Source organism: Sphaerodactylus townsendi, linkage group LG15 (assembly GCF_021028975.2).
Source record: "Sphaerodactylus townsendi isolate TG3544 linkage group LG15, MPM_Stown_v2.3, whole genome shotgun sequence".
NCBI lineage: Eukaryota > Metazoa > Chordata > Lepidosauria > Squamata > Sphaerodactylidae > Sphaerodactylus > Sphaerodactylus townsendi.
The window spans coordinates 23,833,711-23,860,529 of NC_059439.1; the positions used below are offsets into that span (position 1 = coordinate 23,833,711).

The 26,819-nt window shown below is 41.7% G+C and overlaps 1 protein-coding gene across 1 annotated transcript in view; it reads left to right on the plus strand.

Moving 5' to 3' along the window:
* Nucleotides 1–26,819, plus strand: part of LOC125444217 (semaphorin-6A-like) — a 98,398-nt gene that overhangs the window by 6,545 nt on the left and 65,034 nt on the right. The window contains exons 2-8 of the mRNA XM_048516651.1: nucleotides 2,108–2,168; nucleotides 3,736–3,837; nucleotides 3,965–4,055; nucleotides 4,776–4,895; nucleotides 6,037–6,125; nucleotides 7,949–8,163; nucleotides 9,304–9,435. Coding sequence (XP_048372608.1) covers nucleotides 2,108–2,168; nucleotides 3,736–3,837; nucleotides 3,965–4,055; nucleotides 4,776–4,895; nucleotides 6,037–6,125; nucleotides 7,949–8,163; nucleotides 9,304–9,435 — 810 coding nt within the window. The remainder of the gene's footprint in view (nucleotides 1–2,107; nucleotides 2,169–3,735; nucleotides 3,838–3,964; nucleotides 4,056–4,775; nucleotides 4,896–6,036; nucleotides 6,126–7,948; nucleotides 8,164–9,303; nucleotides 9,436–26,819) is intronic.

The following is a 26,819-nucleotide window of genomic DNA, read 5'->3' on the forward strand; positions in this document are numbered from 1 at the left end:
AGAGGTGGCTGCTCTCTCTTATCCAAGATGAACTGCCCTTTATGCCGAACTATTGTGTGATTCTTGAATAGTTATGATCCTCTAACTCTGGAGAAGATTGCCCAGTTTCTTTTACAGGTTCTGGATCTATGAGTTATATTTTTATGTATGATCAATTTATGTCTAATAAAGGTTTTGTTTGTTTGACTCTTTGCAAGTGGATTCTGAAACTGAGCTTCAATCATCCCAAAGTGTGCGTGTGGTCTAAGGGTGCTTCATACTCCTTTGTGAGTCCTAAATTTTAGTTATGTCATTTTATGTGCTGTTATTGGAACAGCTGTATTGTGAGCTGCCTTGAGCCCTTCGGGGGTGAGGCGGCCTATAAATCTAATAAATAACAACAACAACAACAACAATAACAATAAAACAATAAAAACAATAATAACAATAATAACAACAACAACAATAACAACAGTAACAACAGTAACAACAGTAACAACAGTAACAACAACAACAACAACAACAACAACAACAACAACAACAACAACAAATTCCAGATGATAGAAAAAACTGAAGCCTAGGGTTACTAAAGCTTTTCTATTGAATGAGATGGATATCGTTTCATGGAGGGAAATATCATGTTAGCTTTGGGGGAAAAAAAATCAGTACAGAATCTATGAGCTGGATCCAGCCACTCCCTTTGAATAGATTTCCCCCCCGGTCCAGAAGACAGGAATTGTTCAGGTCAGATCCTGAGCAGTAAGTGTCTACCATTCTTTCCTATTCACTGGTAGCTTGTGACCTCTTGAAATCTCTTCAGAACCAAGTTATTGGTGGGCCACCACAAGGTAGCTCTCAAGCCTCTCATCATCACAGGCTGTTGGGATGGTTTTCTGCTTGTAAGTTAATATATTTCTGGGTGGCTGAAGGGTTGTTCCATGTTGGTTATTCAAGCCTTCTTTTGTCTGCAGTGGCTAAATATCAGTTGACACAATGCTTCTGTTTATCGTTTGCAGGGTTAAGTGAAGATATTGAGTCCCCCAGCTGAATCATGAGGTCAGAAATTTTATTGTTCTGTTTTACACTGTGGAATTTTGCTAAGGCTTCTTTCCCAGAAGACTTGGTTCCACTCAGAATTAATGTATGTGAGTATTATTGACAGGCAGGGAAATTGCCTCATGATTCATCCCCTCTCGCGCATGCATGTGTGGACACGCGCAAGCACACCGACAAATGGTTGCCATGAGTTCATGGCATGCCGAAACAAATAGTTGGAATGTTTTCATGCCATTTATTTAATTTATTTTCATTGAACAAAATGAATACTCTGCCTTTTGTTTTAGTCAATTATTAAGAAACACTTTTAATTCAGAGCTGAGGAGAACAGAAACTATTTGTACACATCTATTCATACAAGTACTACGCTAATTTTCTACACACCCCGGAACTATTTCAGTAGTGTAAACCATCTGGTTTTCATATCTGAGATTCTTCACTCTTTTTTTCTGTATATAAGGTGTATTTTTGCTATCTCTAGAACAGAACATTACATCTAAGTGTTTAAGGAAGGGGTCTGCAACCTTTGACTGTAGAACCAACCGCGGGTCAATAAAGAACCAAAAATGTCACACCAAAAAAGGAAGTCAAATTTTCAATCAGGTTCATTCCACAATGAACGAACAAAAAAGATCATGAAGCTTGAACTGCCTCACAATCTGCTGTTTTCTTTCCATAGATAGAACACAACATCTAGTATTTTCAGGCCATAGGTCAGAAAAAGACCCAGAAAGGATTAAAATGGACATCCAGCGAATCTTGATTGTGGGAAGAACACTTTACGTTAAGACTGTGTCAGTCATTTTTCCTTAATCCCTTCCCCTTTGCTCCTCTTTCTTTCTTTCTTTCTTTCTTTCTTTCTTTCTTTCTTTCTTTCTTTCTTTCTTTCTTTCTTTCTTTCTTTCTTTCTTTCTTTCTTTCTTTCTTTCTTTCTTTCTTTCTTTCTTTCTTTCTTTCTTTCTTTCTTTCTCAAACAAAATTAATGACATATAAGAGGGACACTGCTCACTGCAGTTGTGTACTCTTTGCAAATTGAGTGGCTGGGTCATTAATTTCCCTCCTTTGTTTACAGGAACGCTGTATATGCCATCCATCTGGATACAGAACATAAAGGTGCAATCTACTACATCAACGTAAGTTTTGTTACATTATTCTCATGTCAGGGCACATTTTAATCTTGATCAAAAGATCTCTGTGATTACAAACAATGGCATATGTTTGCAGTGGGGAGTTTGAATGACATGTCATGCCTTCTTTTATGTAATTCACTATTCCAAGTGCTTCACATATAATAAGTAGAAAAGTTCATATGATCCAGTTGGAACAGAACTAATTGTGTGCTAGTCTATCTTGTTTTTGACTTCAAATTATTTAATATATTTGAATAGATAACCATAAAATTAAGTGAGCACTGTCAATCCACAGACTCTGCTAGCTGATTTAGACACAGCAAAATGTACGATAAGTTTGTCGCCAAGAGGACATGTCTTTAAAATCCAGTTAGATCCAGTCAGTCATTTCACTCGTTCTATTCCAGTTCTTGGTTTTTCTACAGGCCCTGCCCACATGACTTTTCTCTATGCATGTCTTGGGACAACCACCATAGCTTTCGGGGGGGGGGGGGGGGAAGGACCTCAGAAGAAAAGCTGGTTGGATCCAATGTAATAACTTCTTCATGGGTTTTTTTTCATTCTTGTAGAGACTGTTGTGGCCATCTAGTCTCGAACAAGAACAAAAATGCATGTTATTTGGAAAAACTAAGGTAATTATTTTTAATTTCTCTTGCAGCTGCTCATTAGTTTAGTTTCTTGACTGTTATTTAAGACATTTCTGAGGCCCTTTCCGCACGGGCCAAAAATGGTGGCCTGGGGACTGCAAAAACGCCGCCCCCAGGCTGCTGTTCGCACAGGTGGCACTGCTGAAATGCAGCAGCGCCGACCTGGCTCCCCTTCCCCTCCCTCAGGGCGGCATCAGGCCGTCCTCAAAAACACCCATTTAAAGGGTTGTTTTTGAGAAAACAGCGTGTTCCCTGCGGCGCGGTGCGAACGGCACCGCCGGGAACACGCTGTTTCCCCCGTCCCTCTCTTACTTACCTCGTCGCCGTCGTCGCCCTGCTGTCTTCCTAAGCCCCGCCCACGCTGTCCTCCGACCCCTGGAGGTCGGGCTGCAGCATGGGCAGGGCTTAGGAGGACAGCAGGGCGACGACAGCGAAGAGGTAAGTAAGAGAGGGATGGGGAAGAGGCGGCCCCTTCATCCGCCTAAAGAAGAACCATTGGACTGAATTCCATCAGTTTCTCTTATGGTGATGGAAAATGCTATCAAATGGCATCTGACCCTGTAAAATTTTCATTGCAAGAGAGAAACAGAGGTAGTTTGCCATTGCCTGCCTCTGTAAAGCAACCTTGTACTTCCTTGGTGGTCATCTGCACAAGCAGTGCTGCATTTTGACAAAAATAGGTACATAATTGCATCCGTGTGATGCTTTGGGATTCATCAGAAACTCTCCAGTTTTACTGACATTTTCCCAGTATCATCTCACCGACAGCCCTACATTGATCAGTTTTAAAGATAGAATTGCTGAGATAAGGACTAAAAGAATTGTACACTGCAAATTTTATCCTAAGGTTAGCAAAGAAATTCATTTTTATGTTAAACTTCAGTTCATTTGCGGAAACAATGTTTCTCTTTTTTTAAATCCAGGAAGAATGTCAAAACTATATCAAGATTCTCGTGAAAAAAAGTGACCGTGAATTATTAATTTGTGGGACACACGCCTTTGAGCCAAGGTGCGTGTATCAAGAGGTACGGATGTTGTGGAGATAACATATCCTGCTGGATCACACATTAACTGTGTTGAAGTGAACTAAAGCCATTGTAGGAGGGCCAGTCCTTTCTATTTATTTCTATATTCCATTGTCGTTGCTGTTAGGTGGACACTCTTGCATCCATAGGAAAGGAATTCAGCGGAAAGGGCTTATTGCCTTTTGATGGAAAGCAGACCAATATTGCCTTGTTTGCAGGTAATGAAGGAGAGAAACATGAACACTTTAATTTTTAAATTTTTTAAATCCCATCTTTCTTTCTAAAAGAAGTATCTAGCAACATATTAAGAACACATTTTATTAAAAGTCCGTCAGTACTGAAAAAGCCTGTGGTTGGCTTAGACAACTTTCTTGCACCATCTGTTCCCATTCTATTCCTTAGTATAATCCCACCCCTGAATGGCTTTTGTCCATGAAAATTGCAGGGTGGACTCTGCAAAGTGAATGTAGAACTCAACAATGTTGAAAGTGAGCCTTAAACTGCGTTGAAGGGACTGTAGAGGTTTCCTTGGTGCTTGAAGTCAAATTTAAAGTTCCAGACCTCACTGTAATTGTGCACGGGCCACATTGTCTAGTGTGCCTGAACAGCAATGCATCCATAGCTCAAAATGGAGCACTGCAAAACATTTCAGTCCTGATATATGTATTCAACTGAAATGCAGGCCATGCTTTTAAGTGTTTCAGCACTCTACAGCATTTGAAAGGGAGCAATTGATTCAGCTAAATGTTCTTAAGATTGCAGGAGGAAAGGAAGTGATGGGATACCAACCAACCTTATTACATGATCCCTGTGTCATTTTCAAGCTGAGAATCACTAGGTGTTATTTTTAATGGCCTGCTCCATTGGTCAATGTAGAAGTGTGATGGTACTCTTTTTCTCTGTCTTTGTCTCCTTCATTTTCAACTCCAACTCCAAAGATGGAAGTTTGTATACTGGCACTATGACTGACTTCCGATCAACGAGGCCTGTCTTTCAGCGGAGCTTTGGAAAGCTTCCAACTTTGAAAACAGTTGATCAAGATTTCCGCTGGCTTTACGGTGAATAAATTAGTAGAGGAAAAAGTAGAGGAAAGTAGAGGGAAAAGACAGTAGTTATGATTTGAATCTGTAAGTGTGTGATGTTAAGTCATAGCTGATTTATGGTGACCCATAGGGTTTTCAAGGTAAGAGACATGGTGGTTTGCTGTTGCTTGCCTGTATGCAGGCTGAGAGACTTGATCTCTGTTAACCACTAGATCATGCTTGCTCTAGACCAGTGGTGGCGAAACTATGGCACTCCAGATGTTCATGGACTACAACTCCCATCAGTCCCAATTGGCCACGCTGGCAGGGGCTGATGGGCATTGTAGTCCATGAACATCTGGAGTGCCATAGGTTCGCCACCACTGCTCTAGACATTCATAAACCTCAAGAGCTACCAGAGTAAGATACGGTATACCCTTTTCAAAAATCTGCATATTTCATTACACTATGGAAAAGATTTCTTTATTTAAATATAATTATTTTTGCTACTTTTTCACTAGAGTAGGATCTCCAAAGGCAGAAAATGTCAAGGCATTAAAACATTTAAAACCGCATTTTAAAAATGTATATGTCCAATATTGAGCAAAACAATAAAAAACACATTGGAATGTAAACACAACACGAGCTGGGAGGAGAACCAATACGTTTACTGGGGTTATGCCAAACAAAACAAAAAGCTGTTCACCTGCTGTTAGTTGACAAGGACAGAAGCAGACAGATGAATCTTCCTGGGAAGGGATGCCTAAAGTTTCAATGCCATGACCAAGAAAACATTTTCCCCTTCAGGTTGTCATCCATCTAGGTTGAGAGCCCTTACAGCTGAGAAAAGCAGGGTATAAATCCAAGCTCTTTTCCCCCCTTTATTGGCTGTGTTTATTGGCATGATTTTTAAAACATTTACTGGGATGGTTTTATTGCTGCCTCATGATGTGAATATTGTACATCAACATTTCATTTATTTTTAATATTTTATACAAACTTGGTTTTTACTGTTTTCCAACTTTTTTAAAACTGGTTTTTACTGTTGGTTTTTACTGTTTTCTTCTTGTTGTTTTTATTTTTGTGAGCCACCTTGAGCAGATCTAAATAGATTTTGGAAATAAATATATGAATAAACATTCACACGCATGATCACAACCTTTTGTCTCATTCACAGATCCTCAGTTCATTCATGTAGTGGAGTACGGTGACTACATCTACCTCTTCTTTCATGAACTGTCGCTGGAATACAAGAATGTTGCTAAGGTAAGGGGTAAAATGTCACAGGTTAATGCAAGTTAGGGATGCTGTTGAAGTGACAATGGAAAGCTTATTTGGAATGGGGGCTTTTCCATATGGCTTTTCTTTGGTGGGCTCTGGCCCCATACTGCTTTGGTTTATCCTCTAATTTCCACACACATTTTTGTGCTTTTAGTGTTAACATCAAGTTTTGTCTCCCCTTCCCACTTTTGCCCCAACCTTTTTCTGGCAGACAATTGTGAATTGCCTTTTTCGTTGTGCCTAATGTTTTTGCCAGTTCTTTTTATCCTACCTGACCCCATTCACCTTCAGCTCACTTTTTGATGATTGGACTATCATCGCCATCGTTCTCCCTCCTCCCACTTTTCATTTTCATTTTTTTATGAACAATCCCTAAAATACCAACATGTTGATATATTGTAATGATAGATTAACCAGGTTCTCTGAATTCTCAGCTTTCATTTGTAAAGTAAATCTTTAGTCCCTTCCTTTGTCGAGATGAATAAAGTTTGTTTTGCCTACCGATCCTGCACAAATGTTGTTTTTCCTTTTTTGGTTTTCAGAAGTATGTCTACCAAGCTATGACACAAATATGCACATATTGCAACTTCTGTAACTGTGATGTTGAAGATTTGCAGACATCTCCCTGATAACACATGAGAAAAGGAAAAACAACACATTTGCAGGTTCACTAAGAAAAACCAACTTTATTCATCTACTTTTTATACAGAAATTGCATGGAGATGAGCTGCAAGCAGAGGAAACCTCCATGGGGAACCTTCAGAGAATCTCTGCTGCAGCACACAAAATGGCAGGTGTGAACAGTGAAAATGAAAGTAAAATGTTTGGGTGTGAGGAATAAAGTGTTTCCTGCCTGCTTTTGTTTATTCAGAAGGCTGCAAAGGTCCAACTCAAGGGCCCTTTCCACACGGGCATTTTATGGCACCCTGGGGATGGCAAAAACGCCGTCCCCAGGGAGCCATTTGCACAGGGCTCGACCGGCGCGAAGCCGGCATTTCCCAACCTTGCTTGGCAAGCGAGGTTGTTTGGAAATGCCGGCTCGGAGCCGCTGCCATGCAAACGGCGGTGTCTCCAAGGTACCCTCCCCCCCACTCCCACCCTTCACTTACCTTGTCTCTGGCCCTCCGGCGCGTCGCCGAGGCCTGGGGACATGCCCCCCTGCCCTGCGACACTGAAGCAGGCACGCAGGGCCGGGGGGCGTGTCTCCAGGCCTCGGCGACGTGCCAGAGGGCCAGGGACACGCCGGGTCGGCCGGGCGACGGCGCTCCGCGGCACCGTCTGCCCGGCTGTTTCTGGGACCATTTGTGCAAACGGTCCCAGGGGGGGTTGGGTCGGTGTGGAATGTGCCTACCCAACCCCCATCGACGCCGTGCAGAAATGGCCAAGGTTAGGGGGAAAGATTGCTAGTTTAGCGAGTTTTGAAAAACCCAGGTTTAGAAAATAAAATGTTTTGAAGATATTTGGAGATGAGAGCTGTGTGAACTTCTTCTCCAAAATGGTTTTGAAAATGTTTTATTTCTGTTGTGAGTAAATCACCATTGAAATCACCATATGATCTCCAACATAGATGTTTTGGGTGGCCAAAGAGGAGCTCGCTTTTTCTTTTCCTCAGCTAAGAAAAGCTGATCCCACTCATCATTTGTTTTGCCCATTAAAATATTTTTTGTATGTATCAAATATTATATACCCTGTGATTTCTATCTCTGTATTGACAGCAAAAAAGTAAAGAAACCTCTGAGAATCTTTTTACAAACTCCAGATGTTTCCATGTTCCCATTCTCCTATTCTCCCTTCCTTTGTTTATTAAGGTAATTTTACCGAGAGTAGCTCGGGTCTGCAAGAATGACATGGGTGGAAAACGAATTCTTCAAAAACAGTGGACTTCCTTCCTGAAGGCACGAATGATCTGTTCAGTCCAAGGCGATATGCCTTTTTATTTTAATGTACTGAGATCTGTTACAGATATAGTCAAAATCAATGGTCGAGATATTGTTGTGGCAGTCTTCACCACCCCTAGAAACAGGTAACTTCTGCAAGAACTTTTCTTCAACATAGTCAAACAAGCTCTTTAGGAGAACAAGCTGGTGAAAAAAAATAAAAATAAATGATTTTTATCAGCTCTTTCCTTCATAAAATGAGACTCCCTTCTAAAAATGGATATCCTTTTTTTTGTCTAACCAGAATTTGAATATAACCAATTTGTTTGCTAGAGTTCTCCTCAACACCATGAGCATCTGAGCCCATGAATCAGAAATTTCTCACTCATTGTCACTCATTGTCACTCATATTGCTGTGTCTCTTAACTCTTATACTTGATTTATGCCAACAAAGATTGACTGACTGACTGATGCCCATTCCCCATAGACCTGTATAAATGAGTGTAGGATGGTAAAACCCCCATTTTGGGGGGGAACTTCTCACAGACCCTGCCCTTAAAACGAGTCTGCCCCACGTTATTTCCCCAGTAAGGGTCTTAAAAAATCCCAGGTTTCAGCAGGTCACAAGCAAATGGTTGGGCAGAAGGCGCTTTATTCGCCTCCATATTCCTTTAAAAAAATTCATGGCTCACATCTGCATAGATACGCAGGTGCAGATGGTGATGTATAGTGAGGCATCAGGAGGACTGTAGGGGTTCATGATGCATGCCTGCATAGCTACGCATCAGTGGGAAGTAAATTTTTAAAAAAGGGATGTGTCTCCATGCGAAGGCACGACAGCAACCTGGATTGTTTCTGTGGGCTCCAATCACTGTCTGCACAAATGCATATGAATGTGAAAAAAAGAAAACCGGTCACTTCATCCCGACCGCAACCCATTATACATTTGCTGTACGGAAGGGGCCTCACAGAATCAAGTGGAATGTGGCCAGAAGTCTTCTACTTAACTATTGTGTTTGTGACTTTATATATAGTTATAGCTGAAGCTACAGATGTGTGTATATATATCTCTATATACCTTCTCATGACTGCCAAAGAAATATACCGGCTTATAAAGCAAAGACTCCTTGAACAGGAATCTCAACCATTGATGACACAGGCAAATAAAGTTTGTTCTCCCATCCATCTGAACATTTTGCCTCTTTTCTCCATTCCAGCTAACTGTTTACATCTCCGACGCGATCCCAACCTCACTTGTAACTATTTCTGGGAATTTCACATTGCAGCATCCCTGGCTCAGCTGTATGCGCTTTTGATATGCAGGATGTTGAGGCGGTGTTTGCTGGGAATTTCAAAACACAGAGGGACTATGACACAATATGGACACCGCTTCATGAAGAGAGAGTCCCCAAACCCAGGTATTATCTGTGTAATAATGACCGTAGTTTTCCCAGAAATGGAAATTTGGTATGCAATGCAAATACTGGAAAGTTATCTTTGGCAACCCTTTGAAGAGTAACATTGCTCTAAGTCAGGGGTCCCCAAACTTTTTAAACAGGGGGCCAGTTCACTGTCCCTCATACTGTTGGAGGGTCGGACTAAAAAAAACTATGAACAAATTCCTATGCACAAATGATTGTAAAATGTTTGATTTCACCTTTCAGCCTTTCTGTCATGGTCTATTTTTAGAACAGTGACCAAAGTATGTCAAGTACAGGGTGGGCTCCAAATATTGTTGGGGAGGCTGTGGAATACCTTCCCCTGTAAAAAAAAAAAGCAGAACTTTCCCAATGAAACATTCCATCTAACCCAGGATCAGGTATCTTCCTGGGTTCTTTCCTCCATAGCAGCCAGCGATCGATTCGCCAGCCTGGCTGATGCCAATGGGAGTGAGGCGGAACAGAAAGCCTGAGAGCAACACATGGAGTAGCTGAGAGGGAAGGGTGGAGCAGGCATTGCCACATGTAAGGTTTCCAACTCTGGGTCAGAAAATTCATGGAGATTTGGGGGTGCCATCATGTAACTGCAATCAACAGCCATTGGGGCTGGTTCCTCCTCTCCCTCGAGCCCCCACTGCACATGAATGGAGCCATAGCCACCATGCCTGGCGGGCCAGATAAATGCCTTCAGGGGGCCACATTTGGCCCCCAGGCCATAGTTTGGGGACCCCTGCTCTAAGTCCATTAGATATAATGATATAAAAAGCTTCTAATTCCAGAAATGGGAGTCTTGCTTTGGATCTGAACTGTGCTTAATGAATAGAATCTCAACACACTACACGCTTTGGGGTGGATCAACGAGACTTGCTGCTGGGGAAAAAATGATGGGGTGATCCCTTTCAGCCGCTGAAACAAGACAATCTTGGATTTACTGGATGCATGGACAGAATCCATGTGGGAGAGGGAATATAATAAGGAAGCAAATTAGGCAAGAATGAGTGAAAAATCTTTCTATATATCTGTTTATTGCGTTCATACAAGGAATGGCAAATCTGCATTTCCTAAGACTCAAAAATCTGTGTGGGGTATTTATGTAAATTAATGGTCATCCATTAAGCATTCCTATAATAAACAGAACCAAATATTATTATTATTATTATTATTATTATTATTATTATTATTATTATTATTATTATTATTATTATTGATACAAAACAGTTATACACAGCAAACAAGATCAATATGCTGGATTTTGTATTACATCACACTTCGGACACTTCCCAAGCATCTAGGACTGTGTGATGTATCGACGAATAATGCGTGCAGAGCCGAGTAGGGTGGCCTTTTGCAGCTGACATGTGGTGATTTTGTCAGCGCCAATTGTTTTTAAGTGCCGTTCAAGATCTTTAGGCACTGCACCCAGTGTGCCGATCACCACTGGGACCACCTTTACTGGTTTGTGCCAGAGTCTTTGTAGTTCAATCCTTAAATCCTCGTATCGTGTAAGTTTTTCCAGTTGCTTCTCATCAATCCTGCTGTCACCAGGAATTGCAACATCAACTATCCACACTTTCTTTTTTTTCCACAATCGTGAGGTCAGGAGTATTGTGTTCCAAAACTTTGTCAGTCTGAATTCGGAAGTCCCAGAGTAGTTTTACGTGTTCATTTTCAGTGACCTTTTCAGGTTTGTGATTCCACCAGTTCTTTGTCACAGGCAGATGGTAGTTGTGGCACAAGTTCCAGTGAATCATCTGAGCAACAGTATTATGCCTCTGCTTGTATTATGCCTCTGCTTGCGCGATCTTCTTGCAGCAGCTAAGTATGTGATCTATTGTTTCGTCTGCTTCCTTGCAGAGTCTGCACTTGGGATCTGTAGTTGACTTTATTATTATTATTATTATTATTATTATTATTATTATTATTATTATTATTATTATTATTATTATTATTATTTAGATTTCATAGAATGCCCAATCCCCAAAAGGCTCTGAGTGGTATACAGAAAGCAATGAAACAACAATACAATATATAAACATGAACATTGAAATCCCTTAAGATCACAGTAGCAGCATTATCATAAAACCCACATTGATTGGATGATGGTGTCCGATTCAAAGGCTGGGAGGGGAACAGCAATGCAAAAATAGTGAAGATACAATACAAGGGCAATGCTGGAGATGGTATAGGAATATAATGCAGGGGCATCAAGAGCGGGCAGGCAATCCGCAGCTGGCATCCCCCAAAGCCCAGTGGAACAATTCATTTTTGCAGGCCCTGCGGAACTCCTGGAGGCCCTAACAGCAGGTGGAAGAGTGTTCCACCAGGCAGGGGCCAGGGCCGTAAAAGCCCTGGCCTGGGTAGAGGCCAGCCGCAACATTGATGTGGGTTCAAATACACTACTATGCCTTTATATAACTGTGACAACTAACTCATGTTGTAATCAGTCTCCTGTTCCACCTCCACTTACAGATAGCCACCAATTCTACACTGAACTATGCAGAAGCAGTAATTCACAATCAAGGCAACATTATGCAGGGTTACTCCAGATTAGGCTCACTGAAATCAAAGATCTTGGACTGAATCTTGGACAGCATAGAACTGTAACACTGTACCATTTTCATTTCAGAAACGGGAGCGGGGAATGCCAAGCAGTCAGATGGGTTGACAAGACTCGAAACCTCCTTCCCAAAGCCTCTTTCACTTCCACATTTCGTAGGCTGTATATGAGGGGATTGACCATCGGGGTCAACACCGTGTAGAAGAGAGAGAAGACTTTCTTTGCTTCCCTTAGATTGTTGGCTCTTGGAAGCAGGTAGACAAGCATCAGCGTTCCATAATACAAGCCAACCACTGTGAGGTGAGAGGAACAGGTGGAGAAAGCCTTTTGCCTTCCTGTGGTGGATGAAATTCTGAGGATAGAGACGATGATGGAAATGTAAGATGACAAAGTCAGGAGAAAGGGCGGCAGGGTGAATATACAAGTGAACAGAAATGCTGACAGTTCAAATGAAGCAGTGTCACTGCATGAGAGATACCGTATGTCAGGAATAACGTCGCAAAAATAGTGATCAATTTCATTTGGACCACAGAAGGATAACCTTGATATATTCAAAGATAAGCTTGTGCTGACCAAAATTCCACTGGCCCAAGACACAACTGCGAGCTGGAAGCTCAACCTCCCATTCATAAGAGTAGCATAATGGAGTGGTTTACATATGGCTAAATATCGATCATAAGCCATCATGGAGAGGAGGTAGCATTCAGTACCTCCCAGACAAGCAAAGATGAAAAACTGTACGAAGCAAGAGTTGAAAGAAATTGTTTTTTCACCAGTCAGTAGGTTGGATAACATCTTTGGCAGGACTGTGGAGCTACAGAAGGATTCTAGGAAGGACAGATTTCCCAGGAAAAAGTACATGGGAGTGTGAAGGTGTCTATCAGCCACAACTAACACAACAATGAGAAGATTTCCAGCCATGGTTGCCAAGTAGATAATTAAGAATAGCAGGAAGACAGGAATCCGTAGCTTTGGAAGATCTCCAAATCCCAGGAGGATGAACTCAGAAACAGTTGTCTGGTTTGGCCATAAATCCTCTGCCATGTGTCCATCTAGAAAAAGTAAAGTAGAGCTTGTAACCATTGGGGTAAAATGGAGGTGTGTAATGGGCAGCAATTTGAGATAAGTAATGTCTGGTGTTGTGAGAATGAAGAGAACATCCTGGCCCAAAGTGGATTTCTACCAGCAAAAAGTATTTCAAATTATTTTCAGTTGCAAAGAATCATGACGTCCAAGAGAATTCAGCAGTCCTGAATCTGTCATTGGATCTTTTACATAGCTTGCTTGCTGATCTCAGTGACTTCCCAGAGATACTGGGTGGAATCCTGTCAGGGGTCTTTTTCCCCCACTATCTTGCCCAATTTTCTTAATCACCACTGCCCTTAACCCAGGTGTGCGATCCAAAAATTTTAGTAACAGGTTCCCTCGCCAGCCCCACCTCAGCAAAGGGGGCAAGAGATGTATCCAGGCAAACCTGACCCCTGGGCAAAACCTGAGTTGGATGCCCCCCCATGGGCAGCCCCCCCACCATGACCCCCAATTTTTTTTGCAGCAGGTCATTTCTAAATCATCATCACATTATAGAAAATGCCCCAACTCACAAATCTGAACACAGCAATGGTGAAACACACAGGTTCTTTGATAAAGACTGGTGAGATAAAAGGTACGAAAGGCTGAGAATCAATGAATTGCAGTACCTGGAAGGGATTAGCCCAGTTCAGGGAGTTACATTATTAGTTGCAATTGCTATATGGAACCTTCACGTTCAAAGGCAGTACGCCTCTCGGGGAGGTGATGGCGAAAGCGGACCCAATTAGTAACCCCCTCTCGGCACACAGAAATAATTAGTAACCCACTCTCGGGAACTGGTGAGAACCTGCTGGATCCCACCTCTGCCTTAACCCACTTGGCCGATCCCAGAATCTTCAACGTAGGCTTTTGTGGTGATTTTTTTCTGCAATAGAAAAGCTGGCTGGATCTCCCTCCCCATCCCTGCAATTGCATGCCCACCCATCTCCCAACTTGATTTCTTTTTTACCTTTTTATGGATGGATGATTGAACAACAGATTCCTTTCCCAACTTCTGCTATTGTTTGATGGAAAATTCTTAAACTGACCCTATATTTTCCAAAGAGGTCTGGTGTGTGCACAGCAAAGTCTATTGTTGAATAATGTTTAGTTTTCCGCTGGATATTTATGTTTTGCACCAAGCAAGAAAATCTCCCTTGACATTTCTTGTAATTAATGTTGTAATATGTGAAGAAGAGAGAGTCACATAGCACGACTGTGCTTCTTGAAAGGGGATTTAAATCAACATCCACACAATTCCCATGGGCTAGCAGTGTTCATTTTTTGTAACAAAAAAATAAGCAGGAACCATGCCCTACTTTAAAGGCAATTTTTTTTAATTCTAGCCCAGGGGTTGGCAACATGTGGCTCTCCAGATGTTCATGGACTACAAATCCCATCAGCCCCTGCCAGCATGGCCAATTGGCTGACCCCTGGGCTGACCCCTGCTCTTGCCAAACCCTGGGAACTAAAACTCACTTCCTCAAAAGCTTACATTAGAATTAAAGTAAAGATAGTCCCCTGGATAAGCACCAGGTCATTACTGACCCATGGGATGACATCAGATCAGATATTTTATAAGGCAGACTTTTATAGAGTGGTTTGCCATTGCCTTCCCCAGTCATCTACTACACGTTACCTCCAACAAGTTGAGTACTCATTGCACTGACCCTGGAAGGATGGAAGACTGAGTTAACCTTGAGCCGGCTACCCAAAATCAACTTCCATTGGGATTGAACTCAGGTTGTGAGCAGAGCTTGGACTGCGAGTAGCAGAGAGCTGGACTAGATGGACTCTGGTCTGATCCAGCTGGCTTGTTCTTATGTTCTTATGACTACAGTACTGTAGGTGACCTCTATACCATGCAGCTCTTCAGATTAGAATAAAATTGTGTTATTCTTTAAGCTGTTACAAAACTATTTTAATTTAGGCCAAACTATGTATGTGTGCCCAGAAATATTAAATCACTTCAGTGAAGCTACTCTGTACTAGGCAGTGGTTGCAAGTGTGAAGTCCTGGAACAGTTTAATGTCATATTTAAGGCTGGAGAATGAAATGAGAGAATTCCTACAATCTATACCTTCAGTCCATGGTCAGGTTTTCCCTGAATTCCATTCTTCTTGAATTACCATTTCACAATAAGAATGTCTAAAATTAATTCCAGAAATGGAATCGACACAGTTTCCAGTTTTTTTTACTTTTTTGCTTCTGTGTAACGCACACTTCTTCATGAATAAAAAAGTCCAAAGATAATAAATGAAGATGAAAATTAAGAATATGGTGCAAATTCTTAATCAATGTCTGATGTCAATAAAAGATGTGGGCAAAAGCCCTGAATTCTTACAATTTCCAACTTTTGGTTGGAAAAACAACTGATCTGTGTTTAGATTTACCACCTGTGTGGTATATGGTTGCTATCATTCCCCCAGACTGTTCAATGATGAGACTTTGTATTCAGATGATTTCTTTATTATGAAACAACATCAGAAAAAAGCATTTAGATTTCTGTTGCCAGAAGTAAAGGTTAATACACCAACGCACCCTCCATTTTACGCTTCGTCATCCCCCTCCTTGTCACACAGCGCCCCACCCTGAAACCCAGTTCCCAGGGGAGATTGGCAGACCTCCAGTCCCACAGTCAAGAGCCAGGGTGGCCTTCACTTAAATCAAAACAACCCATGTTCCTCCAGTGCTAAACAATGCAACAGCTAGCCGGTGTCTTACGACCTGATAAAGAATGAAACAAAACTACAGCAACAACAATTTGATAAATAACGGCACTAGATTCAACTAGGCCATAATTGCGACAGGGGGCAGGGCACATGGTGAGCTGCGAAGCAGTGAGCATACATGCTCTGGGCCAGCTGGGTGGCTAAGCCACACCCAGCCTGATCACATTGACGCACGAGCACAATGAGTGTGGAGCACGCTCCCTATATATTAGGCAGCATGCAGTTGCTCCAGCCTTCTTCGACACCTGGAGCAAACTGATCCACCCACCCTCCCTGTTTTAAAAGGGTTAGGTTGGCTGCTTGACTTGTCGCAGCCCTGGCGGTTTGGGTAGAGGAGAGCATCCTTATGGGGAGGCCGAGTTTGCGTGCTGGACCTCCCTGCTGTTGGGGCCCTCCATAAGAGACTTGGGATGGGGCAGGTTCATGGTGCATGCTGTGGAGGCCTCTGCAATTGAGCCTGACACCCCAGAAGGAAGGGGGCCCCAGTGGGCGGGTGCCCAGGTGGCCCAGTACCTTCGCTGTCCTCCCCAATATGGATTGGGGTTGTGCCAGGGTTCAGCCATGGGTGCTGACCAGCTGCTTGGATGTGCTCCTCTTGCTTGCCCAGCTTATGCCTCAGGAAAAAGGGCTGCGGCCCATTTTAATTCCAATACATGTCCTGTGGTTATTCACCAGATGAAACCTCTGCACAACTGGGCGCAAAAAGGAGCAGAGAAAAGGATCCCACATCCTGGCTGAGAGACCTGGCAGGACCAAGCAAGAACTGGGCAGGACCAAGCAAGAACTGGGCAGGTTATTACACTTCCTCTTCTTTTGAAGTTACAGGTACATTGCCTGACAGTACACCTAGACCCAGAAGTGTTACTTGACCAGGAGCAAGTGTTCCACATTATTCTTGAGAATGGTTTAGAGTGTTTGGTAATGTTCAGAGTGATTGGTAATGTAATGTAACATAACATAGTAACATAACATAATTAATTACATTGCAATATATCTGACGTATGGCTGTATGAACATCTAGAAACCTAGATTGTCTGGAGTCAGTCTACATGGAGCTCACCATGAAAAGCATGTGCTAAGATAATTAATGTGACATGGTAATTACCATATGAAAATACAACAGCAAAGGTCCAAGTTCCAATTCATACTTTAGCTAATGGAAACTCCATTGGATTACCTTGGCCACCCCTCTTGTCTATTTCTAGGAGTAGCCTTTATTCCTAGGATAAATAAAAGAGACAAAAAAATGGAGAATGGGAGAACTGCATACATGTTATCCTCTCAGCAGTTTGGTAAAAGGTTGGGATGATAAAAAAAGAACTAGTTATTTAGTTATATTCTTTGATTTTTTTAATTAATCACTAGGAATCAATGTGCTTAATTCCCTAATTCTAGAATATCAACCAAAAAAACCAACAACCCTGGATCATTTGCATCTTATTTATAAATCTTTTGGCCTGAAGTATGAGCAAAAGGTGTTCAGAATGTTCACCTTCACATAATTTTCATTCCAGAATAATATGTGCTATCGCATTAGGTAACCCTGACATGTACTAATTTGACTCTTTGAATGCTCATGAAAGACAGAGAGTTCCTGAAAACTTTCCTCATGGCTATCTTTACATCCTTGTTTCTCAGGCTGTATATGAGAGGGTTAAGCATTGGAGTCAGAACAGTGTAGGAAAGAGAAAATATTTTCTTGATATGTCTTAGGTTCTTCGATGTTGGTAGCAGATAGACAAGCATCAAAGTTCCATAATACAAAGCAACGACAGAAAGATGGGAGGAACAAGTGGAGAAGGCCTTTTGCCTTCCAGTGGTGGATGAAATTCTGAGGATAGCAACGACAATGAGACCGTAAGATGATATGGTGAAAAGAAAGGGAGGCAGAGTGAAAACACAAGCAGCTACCAAGGATGTGAGTTCAACTATATATGTGTCACTGCAAGAGATATAGCGTATGTCAGGAATAACATCGCAAAAATAGTGATCAATTTCATTTGGACCACAAAAGGATAACCTTGATATATTCACAGATGAGCTTGTGCTGACCAATATTCCACTGACCCAAGACACAACTGCTAGCTGGAAGCTCAACCTCCCATTCATAAGAGTAGCATAATGGAGTGGTTTACATATGGCTAAATATCTGTCATAAGACATCATGGAGAGAAGATAGCATTCAGTACCTCCAAGGCAAGAATAGATGGAAAATTGCATGAGACAGGCTTTGACAGGTATCCTTTTATCCCCAGTCAAGAGGTTTGACATCACCTTAGGCAGGATGGCAGAGCTGCAGCAGATTTCCAGGAAGGAGAGATTTCCCAGGAAAAAGTACATGGGGGTGCGAAGGTGTTTATCAGCCACCACTAGCACAATGATGAGGAGGTTTCCAGCCATAGTTACCAAATAGATCACAAAGAACAGCAGGAAGAGAATCATCTGCAAATCTGGGAGGTCTCCAAGTCCCAGAAGTATGAATTCAGAAATAGTTGTTTGATTCTGCCACATTTTGTTTCCGATAGACAGCAACTATAGAAAGTCAAAGCACAACAACACCATAATTCATGGGGGTCAGACTTTGAAATAAAGCACAAAAATCCCATGTGAATGATTTATTTTTTTAAAAAAATTCATGCACACTGAGCCACTGTTATAAATGACATGATAAATGGGGCATGTAACAGTGGTTAGAGCAAATCCTAGTTACGAAAGACAGCAAAATGGAGACAGTCCAACAAATTGAGGCTTGGTGTGTGAAACCAAGCCTGGATTAGAGCCTGGGATTTATTAGTTTTGAGATTTGCTAATCACATTTTGTACCCAATCATGTCAGATGGAAGTGAGACCTCCAAAGAAAGTTCTCTGCAGATGAAGCCAATAGCAAGCCACCACTGCTCTCACTTGCCTTGGAAGGTCCTTGCTGGAGTTGTCAATAACTCAGCTGAAACTTGACATAATTTACATACACACGTCAGAAACTTTGAATTCATTAACTAGTTCTGAAGCACTGGTTGGCTTCCATGTGACTTTCTTACCTTGGTCCATTGATCAATGCTGTGAAGTCCTTCATTCCTTGGAATAACTGAGCTTTCAGAAATGCTTATTCTGAGCATGCTTTGCCATACTTATAGTTAGTGTATGGTATGAACACATGCAAAATTACTATAGTAAGAGATGTTTCATCAATTAATCATTGTATCATTTCTTAGAATGATAAGTGTGGCATTCCAGGATGCATCTATGTATCTGGAACTGAGGAAACATTAATGGAAAAGGCTTTCTACTGTACTCTGCTTTTGAGTTGAGTCCCATGCATACTTCAGAAACAAAGTGCAATAGTCACCACCTTATGCAACAGCTTGGTGGTAACACAAGAAGATGAAACTATCAGAGATCAGTATATGAAGTTCCTACTAAAATCCATATCATCCCATGAGTATCTTGAGAGACAAAGTGGGTACTTCCCTTCCCTCCGACGGATAGGATACTGTGGATTATTGATGCTGATGCAGCAATGTATGTTGACCATCCCTGGAAGCAAAGTTAAGGCATAATGCAATTAATTAGGAGGATGTATGGTATAGTCTGCTCTTGTTAGATCTTGGAAGAGTCAATACGTAGAAGGGAGACCACCAAGGAAGGCTCTGCAGAAGAAGGCAGTGACAAACTATTTCTTCTTCCCACTTGCCGTGAAAACCCCTTGCTGGGATCATCACAAGTCAGCTGTGATTTGAAAGTACTTTACACATAGTGTCATCAATCACTTCTCTTCCTTTGTCTGTTTTCATTTCTTTCTTCTGTACCATTTGGTTCTACTCTAAGGAGAACTTCCTTACCATTCTCTGCTTCTTCTGAGAAGTTCTATTTTCTAAGGCTTATGTCAGTCCATAATAACATGCCTGTCTCTGTAGGTTTCCACCCTTATGAAGTAGAAAATGTCCCTTGGGATTCCTGGTAATGGATGTTCTAACTGGTAAACAAAGAAGAAGCATTTCAGGAATTTAACTTTTCATAAGGGAGTGAGGCCTTAGTCCCTCAACAAATATCTCAATGCTCAGCCATCAAGGAAATCATGAACAGATATGTGAAAATCTGTTCTTGTTCTTTATCTGGTTTCTCTATATTTTTCACTTTGTTTTATCAACTTATTATTAATGCAATTCTTTATCTCTTTTTTTTTATTCATATCACCTATATATAGAAGACATATGCCTGGCAATCTTGAGAGAGAGAGAGAAAGAGATTGAAACCTATACTTTGTGATCATTCCATATGCTAGTTTAAATTTGTAATCATGGAGCAAACCATTTTCAGTAATTGTTCTGAAAATGTGGAATGCAAGGAAAAAAACCCACTTAATAGCATTTCTCTGAGGCTCATTCAGCACACGCAAAATAATGCACTTTCAAGCTGCTTTCACAACTGTTTTTGCCATTCCGCACAGCTTCGAAGAGCCCTGAAAGCAGCTTGAAAGTGCATTATTCTGCGTGTGCGGAATGAGCCTGAAATATTTAGAGCAAAATAAAAATGCATTTCTGTTTATCTGGTATAGGTGCTTGATGCTAGTCACCATTTCTTTCTATTTGCTTTTGTAATATAAAAACCTAGGCTCATTCCACACATGCAGAATAATGCACTTTCAAACTGCTTTCAGTGCTCTTTGAAGCTGTGCGGAATAGCAAAATCCACTTGCAAACAGTTGTGAAAGTTGTTTGAAAATGCATTATTTTGCGTGTGCGGAAGGGGCCTTGGAGACTAATAACTTTGTGGTTTCCTTGAAATTACTAGTCTTCACAAGATGTAAGATTTTTTAAAGACAGAATTTTTTTTCAGCTGATGGAAAGCATGGAGTGAGCAGTATCTTACTATCCATGTTCAAAAGGCACACGGAGTTTCTAGCATTTCTCACTGTTGTTGTTGATGTTGTTATTAAATTTTATTTAATATCACAGCTGTCAATTTTTCAGCTGGTTGTTTTTGCCCTTTCATTACAACTCGAGCCTCACCCAGAGGCCTAGAACATTGTAATGTATTGGGATAGCATTCATGCGGATCCCAGCAGGACTTCCTTCTGAATTAGACAAACGTTGAGTTTGTCCATTTGAAGATGTTTTAAGGAATGCTATGGCACTTAAAACATCATCAAATCAACAAAAACAACTTCTGTCAGATTCAGAAGGCAATGTCGCTGTACTTGTTTCCATCCCCTGGCTAACTTCTGGGGTCACAGCAAGTCAGCCATGAAGTTTGGTGGGATGGAATGAGGAGTGAGCAGGGATGGAAATTGTTCCCTCATCTAAGCAGAACTGCACTTGCAGAGGGTGAAAGAGGAGTTATGTCAACCCCCTTACCTTATTCACTCCAGTTCCCTTGACCCACAAGCAGAGGTGGGATCCAGCAGGTTCTCACAGGTTCCCGAGAGTAGGTTACTAATTATTTGTGTGTGCCGAGAGGGGGTTACTAATTGGTGATTTTGCCACGTGATTTTTGCCTCAGTTATGCCCCTCCTCTCAGCAGTAACACGCAGAACTTGAAGCAGTCTAGCAGGAGGTGCACCAGCGTGCGTGGCAGCCTACGCCTCTGTGCATTCGTTTCCCGCCCAAGGACCGGCGCAGCGGCTGCGTCCTTGCCACAGCCCCGCCCAGGAATGCCCCACCCCTGGAATGCCCGCCCCTGCCCCCGTCGTGCCCAATCCAGCCCCATCGGTGCTACGCCACAGTTTGAATCCCACCACCATGGGGACCTGTTACTAAGAATTTTGGATCCCACCACTGCCCACTATGCAGTTCCTACATGTGGGGCAAGAGTGTATCTAGGGTCTAGAGGGTGAATGCCCTGGTCACTCCATGAGGGGGACAACAGGAAGCCCAGGGCACCCTCTTCCCCAAGACAGATCCATCTGAGGAAATATGGCTTGCCTGCCTTACTTCTGCCTCCTCCATGCTTCTTTCCAACTCCATCAAACTGCACCACCATCTCCAAACTCCACGTGGAGTTCAGAGGCTGAGAGTGCCCTGGTTCAGTATTCAACTGAGTGCCAAACATATGGAGTTGAGTGGAAGAGTATGCAGTTAAAGCCTAGGTTTGGCTGGGGCAAGCTTTAAATTGCAGGGTTTGGAGGTAGAGCCTACAGTTTATTCACATCCTTAATTATTGTGTACATGAAGGATGAGGTACTGCTTATAGTCAGTCATAGTACTTACAGTCACCTTTATTGGCATAGTTATTACTTATATGTTTGTGCTTAAAATGGCTAAGAGGCATTATGATTCAAAGATCTCCTGCGTGGGTAATGTTTACAAATGGGAGCACAAAGAAAGACAGGCAATGTGGCCACTTGGAAATATGGAGTTGGATTCTAACTAAATTTCCCAGTAGTAGAATGGAAATTTTCTGCTCCCCCCCCCCACACACACACACTGACAGCAGCCCACTGACCTATATGAAATGCTGCTCTGGGGCATAAAAGACCCCGAGGAATGATTTGTGGAAGGAGGTCTCAGCAGGAAAGAGGGGATCATTGGAAAGTACAATTTAAAATAGATTTGACCCATAAGTTAAGACAGAGGCAAGCATGGGGGGCGGGGGTTTGACATGTCACATCTGCCTTGGTGCATCTCTTTGAACAAAGTGATACTTTGGTCATTCTCATCTCCATTTCCAAGGCAACAATACAAAGTTTAGGCAGCGATAAAAACAAACTCCCTACCTTTCCATTGACTGATGTGACATTTTTATTCTGAAAAAGGGCAGTGGTAAATATCACATCCTATAGTTCATAAAGGGAGGGAAGGCAGCAAGGTATAGCCCAGTCTCATTAGATTTTGGAAGCTAAGCAGTTTCAGTACTTGGAAGGGAGATCAGCAAAGGAGACTCTGAAGAGGAAGAGAGTGACAAACTACCTCAGCTTCTCATTTGCCTTGAAAGATTCTTGCTGGGGTTTGCCAAAACTCAGTAGCAATTTGACAGCTCTTTTCACACATACACGTAGTTCATAAATCTCTTCCAGCAGTTTCTCCTGGCCTCTTTCACTTCCTTATTTTTTAGGCTGTATATCAGCGGATTGACCAATGGAGTCAAGACTGTGTAAAAGAGAGAGAGGACTTTCTTCAAGTTTCTAAGATTCCTGAATCTGGGTACCATATAAACAAGCATCAGTGTTCCATAATACAAAGCAACCACTGTGAGGTGGGAGGAACAGGTGGAGAAAGCCTTTCTCCTCCCAGTGGTAGATGGGATTCTAAGGACAGACGTTAGGATAAAAATGTAAGATGACAAGATGAGGAGAAAGGGAGGCAAGGTGAATACACTGGCAGATATGAAGGATGAGAGTTCAAATAAATGGGTGTCACTGCATGAGACGTATCTAATGTCAGAACTGATATCACAAAAGTAATTGTCTATTTCATTAGGGCCACAGAAGGATAACTGGGAGATTTTCAAAGTTAGACTTGTGCTGATTAAAATCCCACTGACCCAAGACACCGCTGAGAGCAACACAGCCTTCCATTCATAAGAGTAGCATAATGGAGTGGTTTACATATTGCCAAATACCTGTCATAAGACATCATGGAGAGGAGGTAGCATTCAGTACCTCCCAGGCAAGTGAAAATGAAAAATTGTACAAAACAGCCTTTGAAAGATATGCTTCTTTCCCCCATCCAGAGGATGAGCAACAGTTTAGGCAGGATGGTAGTACTACTGCAGGTTTCCAAGAAGGACAGATTTCCCAAAAAGAAGTACATGGGGGTGTGAAGGTGTTGATCAGTCACAACTAGCACAACAATGAGGAAGTTCCCAGCCATGGTTGCCAAGTAGATCACTAAGAATAGCAGGAAGAGAAGAATCTGCAGGTTAGGGGGACCTCCAAATACCAACAGGATGAACTCTGACACTGTTTGGTTTTGCTGGGCTTTGCTTGCCATCATTTGCTCCTTGAAGAAACAAAGCATATCATGTAATGCTGGATAACGAAAAAGAATGATGTTATTTGACAGCATGTTGAAATCAGAGAAAACTCTCAATGATAAGAACATAAGAACTAGCCTGCTGGATCAGACCAGAGTCCATCTAGTCCAGCACTCTGCTACTCGCAGTGGCCCACCAGGTACCTTTGGGAGCTCACGTGCAGGATGTGAAAGCAATGGGCTGCTGCTGCTGCTGCTCCTGAGCACCTGGTCTGCTAAGGCATTTGCAATCTGAGATCAAGGAGGATCAAGATTGGTAGCCATAGATCGACTTCTCCTCCATAAATCTGTCCAAGCCCTTTTTAAAGCTATCCAGGTTAGTGGTCATCACCACCTCCTGTGGCAGCATATTCCAAACACCAATCACACGTTGCGTGAAGAAGTGTTTCCTTTTAATAGTCCTAACTCTTCCCCCCAGCATTTTCAATGAATGCCCATACACAATGAATGCCCATACACAATGATGGCATACACATAATCAATATGATTCTGTGATCCATGATTCTCAAACCATACTGAGGTCACTCACCATGTGAGTATGCTCCAGTAACATCAATGGCATTTACTCCCAGATCTATACTGTTTATAGGAATGCAGAGAAACTGAAATGTTAAGCCCCAAACATGTGACTTTCTGGTGGGAGCAATTGTTTTGTTTTGTTTTTGTTTTTTAATTTATCAAGGACACCTCAATGAGAAGATCAGTAATAACTAGCAAGTTCCACCAGAAGACAGATTGCTCGTGACTTCTTATTTATTCCTACAAGATAGTTATGGAAAAGGTTGGGAATATTCTACTCACAGTTTATATATGGTCCCAGTGTACACCAAAATGCCAATGGATTATGGCCCAGATGACTTGTGAGTTGTACATCTCCAACTATATTCCACAAAACTCTCCAATGCAGATACAACTCCTATCAGATGCTGGAGTTGAATTAGAAAAAACACCCTGTAGATAGAAGGGTTTTTTAAAAAAAGTCTGCCTTTTGTTATTAATCTTAAAGGCATTTTGATTTCAATTGCTGCTGGATTCTCAGGAACTACATGTGATGGTTAAACAGTAAAACTAGCAATGCAATCCTAAGAACACTTTTCTAAATGTAAGATTCATGCAGTATACATGAGAAGACTTCTTGGAACATCATAGGATAGCTCTCTGAGCTTCTCTGGATTGCATTCTAAAAAAACAGGCAAATGTATTAGAGAAGATTGCAATATTTTGGGCGTTTATCATATTTTAGGTGAAAGTTGTTAAAAACATTACACCATTTTTTCAATGTATAAATTGCTTCAAAGGTTTTTTCCATGATTTATATGGTCTGCATACTCCAAAACCCATTTTCCGCAGTGGAAAACCTTCCTAGGGCCCCTTCCGCACACGCAAAATAATGTGTTTTCAAACCACTTTCACAACTGTTTGCAAATGGATTTTGCTATTCCGCACAGCTTCAAAGATCACTGAAAGCAGTTTGAAAGTGCATTATTCTGCATGTGCAGAATGAGCCTAGGTCTGGAACCTGGCTCAGTATCCCTTCCCTCCTGTAGATAAACCTCCAGATCATAAATACTGGGAAAGAATTCGGCATAGTAGACCATCATCCCAGCAGATCTCAGAGGCTAAACTGAGCTGGTATTTGGTATTTGGAAGGGAGACTTCCAAAGGAGGTTTTCTGCAGTAGAAACCAATAGCAAACCTCCTCTGCTCTCATTTGCCTTGGAAGGCTCTTGCTGGAGTTGGCATAATTCAGCTAAAACTTGACATAATTCATATACACAAACCAGAAACTTTGGATTCATTACCTAGTTCTGAACCACTGGTTGGCTTCACTGTGGCTTTCTTACCTTGGCCCATTGATAAGTCCTTTGCAGTCCTTTATTCCTTGGAGCAACTGAGCTTTCAGAAATGCATTTTCTGAGACTGTGCTAAAGTACCACTTCTTCCTGTGAAGTGATTTTCTAAGCATGCGTTGCCGTAATCTTAGTTAGTGTATGGTATGAACACATGCAGAACTACTATAATCAGATACATTTCATTAATTGATCATTGTACAGTTCTTTAGAATGATAAGCATTCCAGGATCCATCTATCTATCTGGCACTGAGGAAACATCCACCAAAAAAAGGTTTTCCTACCACACTTTCCTTTTGAGCTTAGTCCTGTGCATACTTCAAAAACAAAATGCATTATTTGCATCACAACCTCATGCAAGAGATGGGTGGTAATACAAGAAGATGAAACTGTCACAAATCAGTACATTAAGCTCCATATCACACCACAAGTATCTTGAGAGACAGACAATTGTTGGAAGCAAAGCTAATGTGTAATGTAATGTATTAGGAGGGAAGGCAGCATGGTATAGTCTACTCTCTTTAGATCTTGGAAGGGAGACCAAGGAAGTCTCTGCAGAAGAAGGCAATGGCAAATGATTTCTGTATCTCGCTTGCCCTTTGCTGGGGTCACCACCAGCCAGCTGTGATTTGACAGTACTTTACACACTCAATGCCATTAATCTCTTTTTCTGTTTCCTTTTCCTTTGTCTCTACTATTTGGGGACACAAGTTTCCCTCACACCACCAAGATCTTGCTCTGAATGCAAGAACTTCTTCACCATTCTCTGCTTCTTTTAAGACATTTGTAATGCTAAGGCTTACATCAGTCCCTAAAAACATGTCTGTCTCTGCAGAATTATTTCTATATTGATGTCCCCTGAGATTTCTGGTAATGGATGTTCTAACTAGTAAACAAAAAAGATATTTAAGGAATTTAAGTTTTGATAAGGGAGTGAGGCCTTAATCCCTCAACAAATCCTTTAATTCTCAGCACTCCAGGAAATCACGGACAGACATTTGAAAATCTGTCTTTTGCTTGTTTTTTTTTAAATCTGGTTTTGCCATATTTTTCACTTTGTTCTATCAACTTATTATTAATGTAATTATTTATCTCTTCCCTACACACTTCACATAGATATAGATATATGCTTGGCAATCTTGAGATAAAGAGTGTTCCCTCAAGCCACAAGGCAGTCCCTACATG